We start from the raw sequence: 13,239 nt of genomic DNA, 5'->3' as shown, positions 1-13,239 counted from the left end.
TTTATTTTCAACCTTCACATGCGTCTCCTTTTCTAATAATCATAATGTGTTATATATTTCTGCTCGCAATTTACTTCCGGATGGTCCGTCTCAACAGCCAATCATCTGTGACACAGTGAGCACCCTTTGACGTTGCCATGACGTTGCGCTGGCACCTTCTTTGACGTTGCCCCATCCGTGAAACGGGCAACAAACAAGCGCTGCCGTGGTCTATGCAAACGAGCCGAAAAGCGCGCCCAAATAAGGCCAAAATCGCTTACACAAAAGGCAGACCTGGCGACGCAGGCTACGCCAATCATGTGAGAGAGATCTACAAGCTATGAGGCAGAGACGCCATGTGTCATACACCGTATCTTAGCAACAACGAAAGCGCTCACTCTCATTGGTCGTGTCATGCTGAGAGCAGTTTCCAGACAGTGGCATCGCAGAGAGCTTGCTGTCGCCATCACAGTCAGACGCAGCAACGACAGGGCGTTGTGATAATTTCTCTAATAAATCGCCCTGTCATTCATATTGTCAAGACTTTTAGGTCACTGCAGCCTGCTACTAATGTAACCAATGTTTATGTCCACTACTGTGATAGCGTTCGTTGTATTTGAATGATTAGTGCCCCAGGGGGGGTGCTTAACATGAGCCCTTAGCATGCGGCTAACGCTAACAGACTTTCACTGTTAGCATGTAGCTAACGCTAACGTGGTTGTCATGCCCGCAGCGGCTGTGCAATCACTTTGTCAACAATGCACGTTCGTGTGGTGAATGTTATTATTGCTGCTCAGTTAGTTCATTGTAGATGGTGTATGTTGTGGGCTGTGTAGCTCGACAGCAACTCCAGTAACTAACGTAATGGCAGGACCGCCCGTGCAACGCACGTTTAGGCTGCATTATGGTAATGTAGTAATTTCAGATAATTTCGGTCCGATTAGGGCAGTGGTTCTCAACCTTTTCAGGCCGCGCCCCCCCAAAATAATCATATTTTAACTGGGGACCCCCCCATTTTGTTTGACTCCGTTCCACAACTCAATATTGTGCAAATAGCAGATCTACAAGCTCACGTTGCGAGGCGTTGTTGTGTACATGTTTGCCCCTTTCTTATATTATTTGACAATTTTTTATAGTATAGTTTGTTGACTACTTTTGTTGCAGTAATGCTCTTTTCCTTTACTTTCGTTTTTTTTATTGTCTCCGCCAGGCCGAAAGGCATGGCGCGAGAATATGTTTTACCCCCTGTCCGTCCGTCCGTCTGTGGACAGCTAATCTCCCGCATTGTTGGCTTGATCGCAGCGAAACTGTGCACACACACTCCCTGGATGCCAATTCAGAACCTCTGCCCCATTTTTTTCACATGGCCCTGTTGTAGCGCCACCAGGAGGCCGCTTTTTGTAAAACACATTTTTTTCACAGTACTCCTACATATTTTGTCCAAACATCACGCAAATCAGTACACAGTATCTCTATAGTCATTAAACAAAACGGGTCTTTCAGATTTTTCATAATCCATCCTGATTGGCTAAAAATGGCTTCCAAAGTTGCAGGACTGCTCCGTTTTGACCAAAATGCCTCAAATTATGAACACAGCATGCACTTTCCGTGAAACTTTGCACGCACATTCCCACTGGGTGCATTTCGCCTTTCCGACATGTCGCCTTTCCGACGTTAACGAACCCTATACCTAACCCTAACCCTAACCCTAACCGCACGCGGAAGCCACTAGTCGGAGTGGCGAGATGTCGGAATGGAAGGAGCACCCCATTCCCACTTAACCTGACGCTACCAGATCCAAACAGCTTGCTCCACACATTGTTTCACAGCTTATTTGGATCTGGGATCTCGGGAGCCAATTCGATGACGGGGCTGTTCCTTTTTTTCAAGATACTTGGTAGATGATTGGATGGGACCGTCTGTCTATCACCGTGTGGGCGTGCAAACACAACCAATCATATCGATGTGTCTACGTGACGTATGGTCGAAGCGACACCAGGAAGTCAACATCGTAGTCCAGTATTTCACCACAACAAGAACTCTGAAGAAGTTGCTAAAAAAAAGTTATCATGGAGGTCGGAGATTTTTGCCGTTTTTGTAACACGAATCTGCGCATAAAAGGTATTTTAACGGGTACAAGGAAGATATTTGATAAGCCTAAGCCTGCAAACGAAACAAGTATTAACGAACGCCTGATAGCGTTAGGTTTAACACTGTTTAAAGACCCCTCCGTATCGTGTCGGATGTGTAGGTCATGTCTTCGCTTGCTTCAAAGAATGGAAGACGATTTTTCCATTTTAAGGCGATGGGAAAAAGAGGACAAAGACAGAAGACCTCCAGAAACGGCTACCGCTACAGCAGAAACACCGACGTCACCTGAGGCATCCTGCCTGTGGTCACCAAACTCTCCTCTCAGCGTTAAAGCGTTTTACTCTTGAGTCTGAGTCAGTCAATAATATAGCACAGTCTTTCAACATGTCCACGATACACTTTAGATAACGTATATCTCATTGTGCTATAAAAGTCTGTGCAATAACTGCTGCCAAGTAGTCAAAAATGTTGCAATAATTCACTGTTGCTGTTCATCAATGACTGGACCAAGTGCATCTTTATTTTTCTCATTACTTTCACACAGAAAATATGTATCTCAAATTTGCACTGTGAATTTGCACTGTTTAACTAAGGGTACTTGAAAGGGATATGAGAGTGCACATAGTTGGGACCCTATTGAATATAGGCTACGCATGTTGTATTGTTTTTATAATCCTGTTATATATATTGTTGTGATTTTCCCCTACCTGAGTATGCGCAACTATAGCATTTAGTTGTCTTTTTTTGTAAATAAATATTTTAATTTGCCTCACTTGTTCATGTTTACTTTCTAAAACAACATCATAACATGTTTGTACAGTATCAAAGTTGGATCCCATGTGTAAAATGGCAAACTGATCAATGCCTCTAGCCTAATGATTTGAAACAATCAATTTTAACATGGGGGGGAAAAGCAGGGATTAAGAGTCATCATGCATAGTGAAAAGGGTGACATACAGTACCAGGACAGATGTAAAACAATGATGTACTTATTTTGTGATAAAAGGTTATCAATCTAAAAGTGATATATTTGCATACCTGGAAAAGAAACGACACCAGATTTTTTGCAGCGACAAACTTTTAATCACTTGCTTATGTTCAAATGACATACAAAACAATTTTAATCATGAGCATTCAGTCAACTAAATATACCACAGCTTTAATTGACAACCAATGTGAGTCTTATAAGAGCCTTTAATGGCCAACTGCTTATTCGTCAGACGATTCTGAGCTGCTGTGCTGTGTTCCCATCTCAAAGTCCTCATCATCTTCATCAAAATACCCTGTATAATCGATGTCTGGCTCAGTGAAGCTATCCTCTTGAGAAGAAGGCTCTACATCCTCAATGTCACCAAAGACTTCATTGATGATTAGCAGAATTTCTCTTGCATGTTTTTTTCTGAATACGGGAAGGTTTCTAAGAATGTAAGACGAGTCAAATATGTGTGTGCAGCGTTCTAATACTGCATCTATGAGCTCAGCACTGAAACCAGTACATGCTGACTTGCTAGTGTAGACATGTGCTGTGTCTTTTTCTAAACAACTCATATACTCCTCTAACATTTCCCGGATAAGAGATTTGTCCTCTTGTGTTACCACTCTACATTTCCCTTGCATGCCAGCATCTTGTTCTATTACCTCATGTTTGGGGCTAGGCTCGTCACAATCTTCACCTGCACATGAACATACAGAGTGGCAATAGCTGCAGCAGACATGCCCTGGCTCTACACTTGTTGGCTGGTTTTCAAAATGGCCGTACAGTGCTTTTCTAAAGCAGCTCTTAGTGCCAGTGTGTATCAGTTCTTTCACTTCTGGACCAGCACTTACAGTTTTTTTTATAGCATACAAAATTGCATGTGACTGTAACCCATTTCTGCCAGCCCTTCCAACTTTTTGAACAATGTCTTCAACATCCTCTGGCAAACCATACATTACAACATGAGAAACATTAGGGAAATTCAAGCCCATCCCAAGAGCTGTTGTTGCAACAACCACTCGGCAGCTCCCCTCTCCCTCTCCACTAAAGGAGGCCAAAACTCTGTCTTTGTACTTTGACAGTGTGTTGCTGTGGAAAATTCCTATAAGGTGGTTCTCAGCCTTCTGATCCTGGTCTCTGTTAACCCAAGCATCTTCTCCCAATTCTGCTTTAAGATAGGTGAACACTCTCCCAACTAACTTCAGTGTTCTGCAATAGATTATGATGGGAGACATTGATAGACCCTTATCTTTGACCTCCTTTACTACCCAGTCCATACAGTTCAAGTTATCAGCAGGAACCCGACTCAGTCCCAGCCTGATGTTTTTCCTGTTTGGGCTAACAGTCACGAGAGTTGCCTCCTCCATATTCAGCATCCTGGTCACACGGCCTCTGTTCTTGTTATCAGCAGATGCTGTCAACGCTAAAACAGGTAAACCTGAAAGACAATAAGTGCACATGTATCAGCAAACAAGCATTAATGAAGAACTGCTGTGGGCTACACTTTCTATAGTGTTATAAAGGGGAAATAATTAGGTTATTTATGTTATCGGGTAGCTTCAGGTAAAGACTGACATTTCCACATATCATACTGTATTTTCTTTACATGACAAATAACTACACTTGGACAGCACCAACTTCTATGATCTGCTCCTGTAGTGTAAACACCCCTCCCCCTAACCTGGCTAAACAGGGGGGTTAGCCTCCCAAGTTGCCAGCACAACACACCCCTCCCCCTAACATTAAAAATAGGGGGATTAACCTAACCAGGTTGCCAGCCCAATGCACACACAACCCCCCCCCCCCCCCCAACATTAACCCCCTCAGGTAGCAGCACAATGCAGCCCCCCTTCCAAACACAATCAATGCCCCTTTTCTGGATTGATATATTAATTAATCATGTATTTAATCATGTAGCATTACTGTGTTTCAAAACTCACCTTCTTTGACTATGGATCTTAGTTCATTCAGCCTGGAAAAGGCTTCTCTGAAGGCTGGCTTCCCGTTTGCTCCCAGTCCCCTGGTTGAAAGAAAAATAAATCCTACATTGAGTCTAGGCAGCAGCAATAGTAACGTGCATAGTTGCATTACAACAATACAGTTAGAGTAAGATCTGTGTTTAACATTTGGTCTGTTTGTGTGTGTTAGCTTATTGTTTATAATATAATGTTTGACCTAAATAAAACATAAATGTTACAACACTTCGTCTTTGAACTACTGTAACCGTATTTAGAAACACGCTGCTCTGTTTTGTTTTACAGTTTAACATTGCAGTGTATGTGTAGTGTTAACAATTACACTATACAGCCATTTAACGGCGTTTAGCTTACCATTTGTATGCGACGTGAACTTCATCGACGACAATGCCCAGTAGGTTTTCACGATACACTTGTGAGGAAAGCATATCACGCCATTTATCTTCCAGTAACCATGTCTCCGGGCTGCCAAAGACCAGCTGACATCGGCCGTCGAGGATGTCGGTGTGTGCTGAATTATCTACGAGTTGCGCAGCATAGAGTCCCAGATTCGTAGCCTCTTTGATTTGATCTGCTACGAGGGCAGTCAAAGGAGACACGACGATCAATATAGGCTTCGGCTTCGTCCCCAGTTCTTTCGCTATCAGTGGAGCTAGTTGGTAAATTAAACTCTTGCCGAAGCCAGTCGGGAGGAGAGCAAAAACATCTTTTCCACGCAGAAAAGCCTTCAGTGCCAAACTTTGCTCTTCTTTCAAAGAAGAAATATTGTCCAGTTGAGAAATAACTAATGTTATTGCAGCATCTATCGTCATATCGGTGTTGCTCATGGTAGCGGCCATGTTGACTAGTGAAGAAACTACAAAACAACAGCCGCTCCTATATGGCGTCACATCCTCTTTTGCCCAGATCCCGCCCTTAGCTCACGCTGATTGGTCCGTACCGGGAGCGGTACGGTGTTAGCTCAACCCCTTGAGCGATCTCAGATGTAGCTGTCTTGAGGAACCTGGTTACTCAATACCGCCACCTCTGGCAGGGTCAGGTTAATTCCCACTATGCCGAGGAAGAAAGTCCACTTGATTTTTTTCTAATCAGCCTCATGGTGGCGCTATAACAGCCCGATTTGTGTAAAACTTTGTATGTGCACTCTCTAGAGGTCAGGGAAAAACCTTTGCCCTGCATTTTTCACATCTACCTTGTATAGCGCCACCAGGAGGCCGACTTATGTAAAACATATTTCTTTACATTACTCCTTCCGATTTTATCTAAATTTCACGCAAATCGGTACACATGATCTCTATAGTCATGTGATCAAGACGGATCTGTTTAATTTTTCCATTCACAGCCCTTTCATCTACATAAACGTTCATATTTCAAATATTAAATTCTTACCCCGTGGCCACAGATGTTACAATTGGAATCGGATGGGTCTAAGTACATGTATCTTCCATATTGTTCAATAAAAAAACATTTAAATCCGAACGGTGGCCATTTTCTCATAGATGTATAATGTATCAGAGTGCAATACACATCCCAACCGATAGGGTCGCGTAATTGAAAGCATGAGAAGAAAATGGCCACCGATTGGATTAAAATGTGTTTTATTAAACAATACGGAAGATACTGGTACTTAGACCCACCTGATTCAAATTGTAACATCCGTGGCATGAGGTCAGCACTTTATATTTGAAATCTGAACGTTTATGTAGATGTACGGTCTGTACATGTAGAAAGTGCAAACACCAGGTTGAAGCTCCGCCATGACTGACATGTTTCGTCCCGACTGGCGGCCGTGTGCGGAGAGTAGCACAACGTCACTTTACTTACCGATTGCGTTCGACTCGTTTCACTAAAATTAAAACGGACTGCGAGTAATGGGAGAGGACAAGTGTCTCTTGTTCACAAAAAAAGTATGGTTACATGGAATTAATTAATCTCTGTGCAGGGAGGGAAAAAGAAAAGGGTGCGTCGTTTGTCCCCGCTTTATAGCAGATCTACAAGCTCACAACGCGTCGCGGACTCAACATTTGTGAGCTTGTAGGTCTGCTATTTTCGGTGCGCATGCAACTAAGAATAAATTAGGTATCACGTCGGATGATATCCATGTAAACTACAAGTCTAATCTAATGTGTTCTTTCCAATGACAGGACAGAAAGTCGTCATCAGCCTGCAAAAATGAAACTGCTGTTGAAGACCTGTGACTACAGCCATATATATTATTTTTCTAAATAAAACGGTTACATTTACACACTGCTTGATCTACTCATTGGTATATTCTATATTGTGTAAGCATTTATAATGACAAAATGTATGAACACCCAATTCTATAAGGGTTCTTTAGAACTGTTTCATGATATAGGATAGGAGATGGTCTTTCATTTGGCAGAATATGATACATAATTACATGACTTGTAAGCATTACAGATATAATAGTGAAAAACTCTTGTTCATTCTCGTAGTATTTACTTCGACATGCAATCATTATTTTTCTGGGGACCCCAGCACGTTGGATTCAACTTTACTGGTCTTAGATACAATAGGCTATAGTAAAACCTAACCTAACCTATTATCCATATACACCAATTGAAAGCATGAAACAGTCTCAGTTGAAAATAAAAAGAAAACGATTCGGCTGTGTATGACAAGAGTATTTGAACATTAGCATGTCATCTAAGTAATGGCCAAGTGTAGTCCAAAGAATATAAATGGTAAAATGGTAAATGGTGCATTTATATAGCGCTTCTATCCGAAGCGCTTTACATTGATTGTGCCATTAACCCATTCACACACACATTCATACACCGATGGCGGAGGAAACCATGCAAGGCACCAGCCTGCTCATCGGGAGCAATTAGGGGTTCAGCGTCTTGCTCAAGGACACTTCGACACTAACTCTAGGGGAGCCCCCCAGCCCGGGATCGAACTGAGAACCTTGCGGTTTTCCAGTTCACACTACCCGGCCACTCTACCCCCTGAGCCACTGCCGCCCCTAATATAACTGTAAATGACAGTGAAACATTATATTCTCATAAATAAGGAATCATGCATGACATGAGTATGAAACGTTTTGTTTTATTATATTGTTGACTATGCCTCATCGCCATGGATGTCCCGACTAGATGGACGTCACCAGCACCGGACTGTCTTCATGGTGGGAACTGGGAAGGAATGTTGAACACACACACACACACACACACACACACACACACACACACACACACACACACACACACACACTTTGTGCTACTCTGCTAATTTACACATGATATTTAGTTTGCTAAAAGATGCAATCAATACAGAATACAATACAACAGCAGCGAAGATTGAGTGTTGCCAGATCTTGTGAGAGAAATAAGCAACCAGATCTATGAAAACAAGCCCAAAAGAAAATACCTATAGGCCAAGAGCACTTGAAACCTAGACATGGGCTATTTGAAAACACATCAACATGTGTTGATGTTGTTGTAGTGAGAACTGGGAGGGGAAAGTTACAATGTAGACCACACCCCCATGCATCCTCCCCTCCCATCAAGGAAGGGCAGTGCCCCAAAGCATTATGGTCATTGTAGTAATACTGCAGTCCAGTCAAACCCCAGTCAAAAACACATACTTCTATATTGTTCTGGCCATAGGGTGCAAATTTCAAAATTTGCTACTGTTATCTACTACAAATATTATTAACATTGAGTGATTGTAAGTTCTTCCAGGGGTGAAGTGCTCCTTTAATGTCAGAGTGTTTGTGTTGGAGCGCCTCAGTGCGGCTGCAGAGTTCATGTGCAACCTCTTCCAGAGAGAGATAGAGACACTAGAAACTCTGCTGGAGAAACAAAAGACAATGCTGGGCATTGACTTTCATATGGACATTGATCTACACACTGCATGTATGTCTGTTACACACACAACATCAAACTACACACTACAGGTATGATGCAGCGTTTGCATTCCAGCCAGCACGCCAGCGTAGTTCCCATATGGTTTCAAGGTGGGCTAAACCATTTGGACCCCATGTCGGCAATGTCAGCGGGATCCACTTCAGTCCCAACTGGGATGCCCTTGTGGAACATACGTGTGTTCTAGCTGGGCCTTAGGTGGGCCCCACCTAGGCAATTCTATGTGGGGCCGAGGTGGGTGTTAACTGCTGAGGTGTGCTTGTGTTGTCTATGAAATGAATACCAAGGACCTCAACAGAAACAAGTCCGCAAGGACTTTTTTTGGACGGAACTTTTAGACAAAAGTATTACAAATGTAAGTGTGATGTTTTAAAAAAAATGCCTAATACATTTTTCAATCAATCAATCAAAATTGTGTCTGGGCACAGCGATTGCACTTTGAGTCGACCTCAGGATACATTTCAGCCACCCTGGCTTTACTAAGATGATCTATGTTCTACTTTCAGTTGAATTAGACTGAAATGTGCACATGAGGTTGTTGAGTTGATTCTATATACAGCTTCTGCCCACCCACCACTCATCTGTCAACTCAGTCCTCAATTGTCTCTCCAATTTATTTTTTAAATGCTGTGTGTAACCTCAGTAAGAGCTGAGATAAATGTATAACTGTCTGAAACAAAACCATTCTCAGTTGGTAACATTAGGATCCGTTTCTCCCACTTCTGATTATTAGGAAGCTGTGGAAATGAACCAAATACTTGTTTCACAAACTGACGGATCTGGAGAAATCTGAAGAAGTTGAATTCAGCACAGAGAGAAGGAAAACTGTATTGTATTGTCCGTATACAAGTCTTTAAAACACCCAAGTCCCACATTATAACACCTATTAAATGCAGAGGTGGACAGAGTACTCGACCCCAGTACTTGAGTAAGAGTACAGATACTCCTGGTTAAATGTACTCCACTACAAGTAAATGTAGCTCAGTCAAAATATTACTTGAGTAAGAGTAAAAAAAATGCTTGCTTTTAAATGTACTTAAGTAATCAAGAGTACATGCTTTTAAAAACATTTAAGTAAAATACTTAAGTAAAAGTAAAAGTAAAAGTAAATTTCTTATTTTTCATCAATGAATTGCTGTAATTTTTTCACAATTAATTTATAAGACCTTGTAACTCGTTTCAGAAAAGTCACTCTGAAACCACCTGCACTGATGTGCTTGCTTGTAGAACCACTACGTTATACAAAGCATGCAGAAATGCCTATAAAAACATAGAATTGAAATTAATGGGATCGAAAAGGTTGTCATTTTCATGTTTTATTAAACACGGGGGGTTTACACAAATAGGGCATGTTCTCTCCTTCACTGAGGAGGAAGAAATTCCTAAACAAACTACATCTCTGCTTTCAAGAACTCAACGGTTGAAACCACTCCACAAGAACATAGGTAGCATATACAGTACAGTACCACAACAATATTTGACCTGTCTGTCTCTAGTATGGAAAGGCATAACACCAGAGAGGAATACAGTGTCTGTCTGTCTCTAGTATGGAAAGACATAACACCACCAGAGAGGAAATGCAGTCTGTCTGTCTGTAGTATGGAAAGACATAACACCAGAGAGAAAATACAGTGACACCGGATGTACTGTACTGATTAATCTACCTTTATAACTGGCTCAACAAAACTGCTTTCAGCAAGACAAACTCAATATAATAATGAAATAAACAAGCAAAGGCTTTGAACCAGATGTAGTGTCCACTTAAGTTTCTGAACGTGAAAGTAGTGCTTCTTCTGTTCTTTTTTTTGTTTTTTTTTGTTTTTTTTGAAGTGCACTTTGACTTTTACTGTCAAATTAAGTGAAAGAGGTCTCAGTTGAGACAATTGTCAGCCTGGTCAAACTATTGAAACTTGAAGAAGGCCTTATTCAACTTCAGTAGCAGATGGTTTTCAATGTTCTGTGAATGAAGTCTTCCCCGTCTTGGGCTGAAGAGCAATCCAGCTGCACTGAAGAGCCTTTCACAGGCAGCAGAGGCGGGTAGTGCTGTATTTAACTTGAGCGACAGTTTGGCTACAGCTGGGCAAGATGTGAAACTGTCCATACCTCCAGCTGTACATGCCAGGTATGTATCCAGTTGCTTGGTGGTTTCCTGGTTGTGTACATGCTTCATACCGGAAAATAAATCATCTTCATCGGAAGTGCTTGAGGAGTCATTCGGCTGCTGAAGAGGTTCATCATAGTCCGGAAGACTTCCTTGATGTATCCGAGGCCTAAATGAAAAAAACATCATTATCCCATTTTATGGTTGCATTGGCTGTTTTCAGGATTTTTAAATCATTAACCCTAAAAATCTGATATCAATTATAACTTAAGTGAGAAAACTGATGTTTTCTCACCTAGTTTGAGGACATCATCAGTGGTCCAGGATGATTTGAACTTTGGGTGAAGAATAGTTGCAGCGATCATCTCTGGGTCAGACATCATTTCCCCAAATCGTTTATTCACCCCGCCTAGGAGGGCATCAATCAGCGGCTTGCAGTATTTCAGCGACGCTCTGAGTTTCTGCAGCTTGGCGATGAGACTGTTGATTGTAGGGAGGAGCCATCCGAGGTGAATGTTCTCTTCTCCCTGCAGTATGTCCAGCGCCTTCGCAACTGGAGCCATGGTGTTGGCATATTCACCCAAAAAGGCGATTTCAGCTGGACTGTACCTAACACACACACACAAAATATGCTTATTGGATAGGTACTATGGAGACTATCATTTAACCATTACTTTCTTTCTAAAAGGTAACTAGGATTTTTTTTCTACAGGTTCAGCAGGGTAATAGTACGGTAAGTATATCTGCAGGTATTTAAAAATACAAACATTCATTACTTACATTGGAAGATCTAATTCAGAACAGACGGATCTCACAGCCTCCTCTCCATCCTTCTGTTTGATGATGCTCAGGATCCGCTCCACAGCCATGTAAAAGGAGTTCCATCTTGTGGCATTAGGTTGCACAAGCTGAAGTTTGCAATGCTTTTGTACGACCTCTGCAGCAGTATGGGACCTTGATGTCTTGTTCCAGAGAGCCTGAGATTTGGCGAAGGTGGACCTCGACAGCGTCTTGTAGATAGGAATATTGTTTGCATTAGTGGCATCCACTGAAGACACTAGATTTAGTAAATGACAAGCGCATCGATGATGCTTCGGGAGTTGGTACTGGAGACCATCATCTTCAGCCATAATGGCATCAACGTCAGTGAAGTCCACCACCTCCTCATTCTCAGGGTCATCAGTTGCATCTTCTTCGTCAGCTGTCTCCTCAGCAGCATTGTTGTTTGCATCTTCAGTTTCACCAAACACACGGAACGCCTTTATGAAGTTTGAGCCATTGTCCGTTGTGGTTCTGACAATCTTCTCACGGATTTCATATTCCAAATGTATGTCATTCAACGCACCTGCCAAGACATCAAAGGTGTGCGAGCCCTTCAACTGCCTACATGCAAGAGCAGCAGAATGCCTCTTAAAGCTACTTGGATCCAGCCAATGTGCAGTAATGCCAATAAAGCTCCTCCTCCTTGCAGACCAGCAGTCTGTTGTTGTGGCTACGTATGAAGTCTTCCTCATTGCGTCCTTCACCTCCTCCATCATCAACAGTGTGGCATTGTGAAGCTTGTGCCGGACAGTGGTTCGAGACATGACGGTACCCTTTGGCGGGAGGCATGCGTTAATCCGACAGACCTTTTCTCCGACTACAGATGTGCCACTTCAAAACTTCACATGTCCTGCCATCGCCAAGACAGTACATTTTCAGGGGATTCCCAGGGCAATAAGAGGGACAAAGAAGGGCATTTAAAATGCTGAATTATTTTGATGATCACTGCTTTTATGATGCTAATTAATTTGAGCAACTGGTCAAATCACCTTTCGCCTCATAATGAGTCTGACACCTTCTTAAACACACATTCTTTTGTTCTCATGTATATGGATGTCTGTTGAAGGGAAAAACGGGGGTGTGTAGTGACAACTTCTTTTCAGGGGCAAAACAGTGCATTTTAAGGGCAGAAAAGGGAGGAAAAAAATGCATTTTCAGGGGACTTTCAGGGAAAGAACAGTAACGTGTGAAGTTTTGAAGTGGCACATCTGTATGTGGCATCCGCGTGCGGTTAGGGTTAGGGTGCGGGTTTGGTTCGGGTTTACTATTGGAAACGTCGGAGCGCTGCGCTGTCGGAGGAATGCGCTGTCGGACTAACGTACTGCACCCCACTTTGGCTGTAGATCTGTGACAAGGCTCTGGAAAGCTGGCAGCTCAACAACGGAGAAGGGCTGGAGACCTTGAACT

General features: G+C 42.4%; 2 protein-coding genes across 2 annotated transcripts; both read right to left on the bottom strand.

Annotated features, from left to right (window-relative positions):
* Window positions 1-3,266: 3,266 nt before the first annotated feature.
* Window positions 3,267-5,495, bottom strand: LOC311048843 (putative ATP-dependent DNA helicase Q1). Its single transcript, XM_084062154.1, has 3 exons — window positions 5,377-5,495; window positions 4,987-5,066; window positions 3,267-4,484 (listed from the first exon to the last, which is right to left on the bottom strand). The coding sequence occupies exons 1-3, from the start codon at window positions 5,448-5,450 to the stop codon at window positions 3,280-3,282; spliced, it is 1,359 nt and encodes a 452-aa protein (XP_083918280.1). The 5' UTR covers window positions 5,451-5,495; the 3' UTR covers window positions 3,267-3,279.
* Window positions 5,496-11,075: 5,580 nt separating this feature from the next.
* On the bottom strand, window positions 11,076-12,596 carry LOC311049447 (uncharacterized protein; the record flags this gene model as incomplete). Its single annotated transcript, XM_084063018.1, has 3 exons — window positions 11,076-11,179; window positions 11,306-11,619; window positions 11,791-12,596. The coding sequence occupies 3 exons, from the start codon at window positions 12,594-12,596 to the stop codon at window positions 11,076-11,078; spliced, it is 1,224 nt and encodes a 407-aa protein (XP_083919144.1).
* Window positions 12,597-13,239: the final 643 nt, after the last annotated feature.

The sequence above is a fragment of the Gymnoscopelus microlampas genome, assembly GCF_963454915.1.
Source record: "Gymnoscopelus microlampas genome assembly, chromosome: 7".
In the NCBI taxonomy this organism is placed as follows: Eukaryota; Metazoa; Chordata; class Actinopteri; order Myctophiformes; family Myctophidae; genus Gymnoscopelus; species Gymnoscopelus microlampas.
The sequence above is the reverse complement of the archived record's forward strand: the minus strand, read 5'-3'. Positions and strand labels throughout refer to the sequence as shown.

What these genes read in the sequence shown, in the direction of transcription:
- LOC311048843 (XM_084062154.1), bottom strand. Translation starts at nt 5,450, where the DNA reads ATGCTTTCCTCACAAGTGTATCGTGAAAACCTACTGGGCATTGTCGTC. An exon ending in GTTCACGTCGCATACAAATG is followed by an intron (nt 5,067 to 5,376) that starts GTAAGCTAAACG and finishes TCTTTCAACCAG; the next exon opens with GGGACTGGGAGCAAACGGGA. An exon ending in AAGATCCATAGTCAAAGAAG is followed by an intron (nt 4,485 to 4,986) that starts GTGAGTTTTGAA and finishes ATTGTCTTTCAG; the next exon opens with GTTTACCTGTTTTAGCGTTG.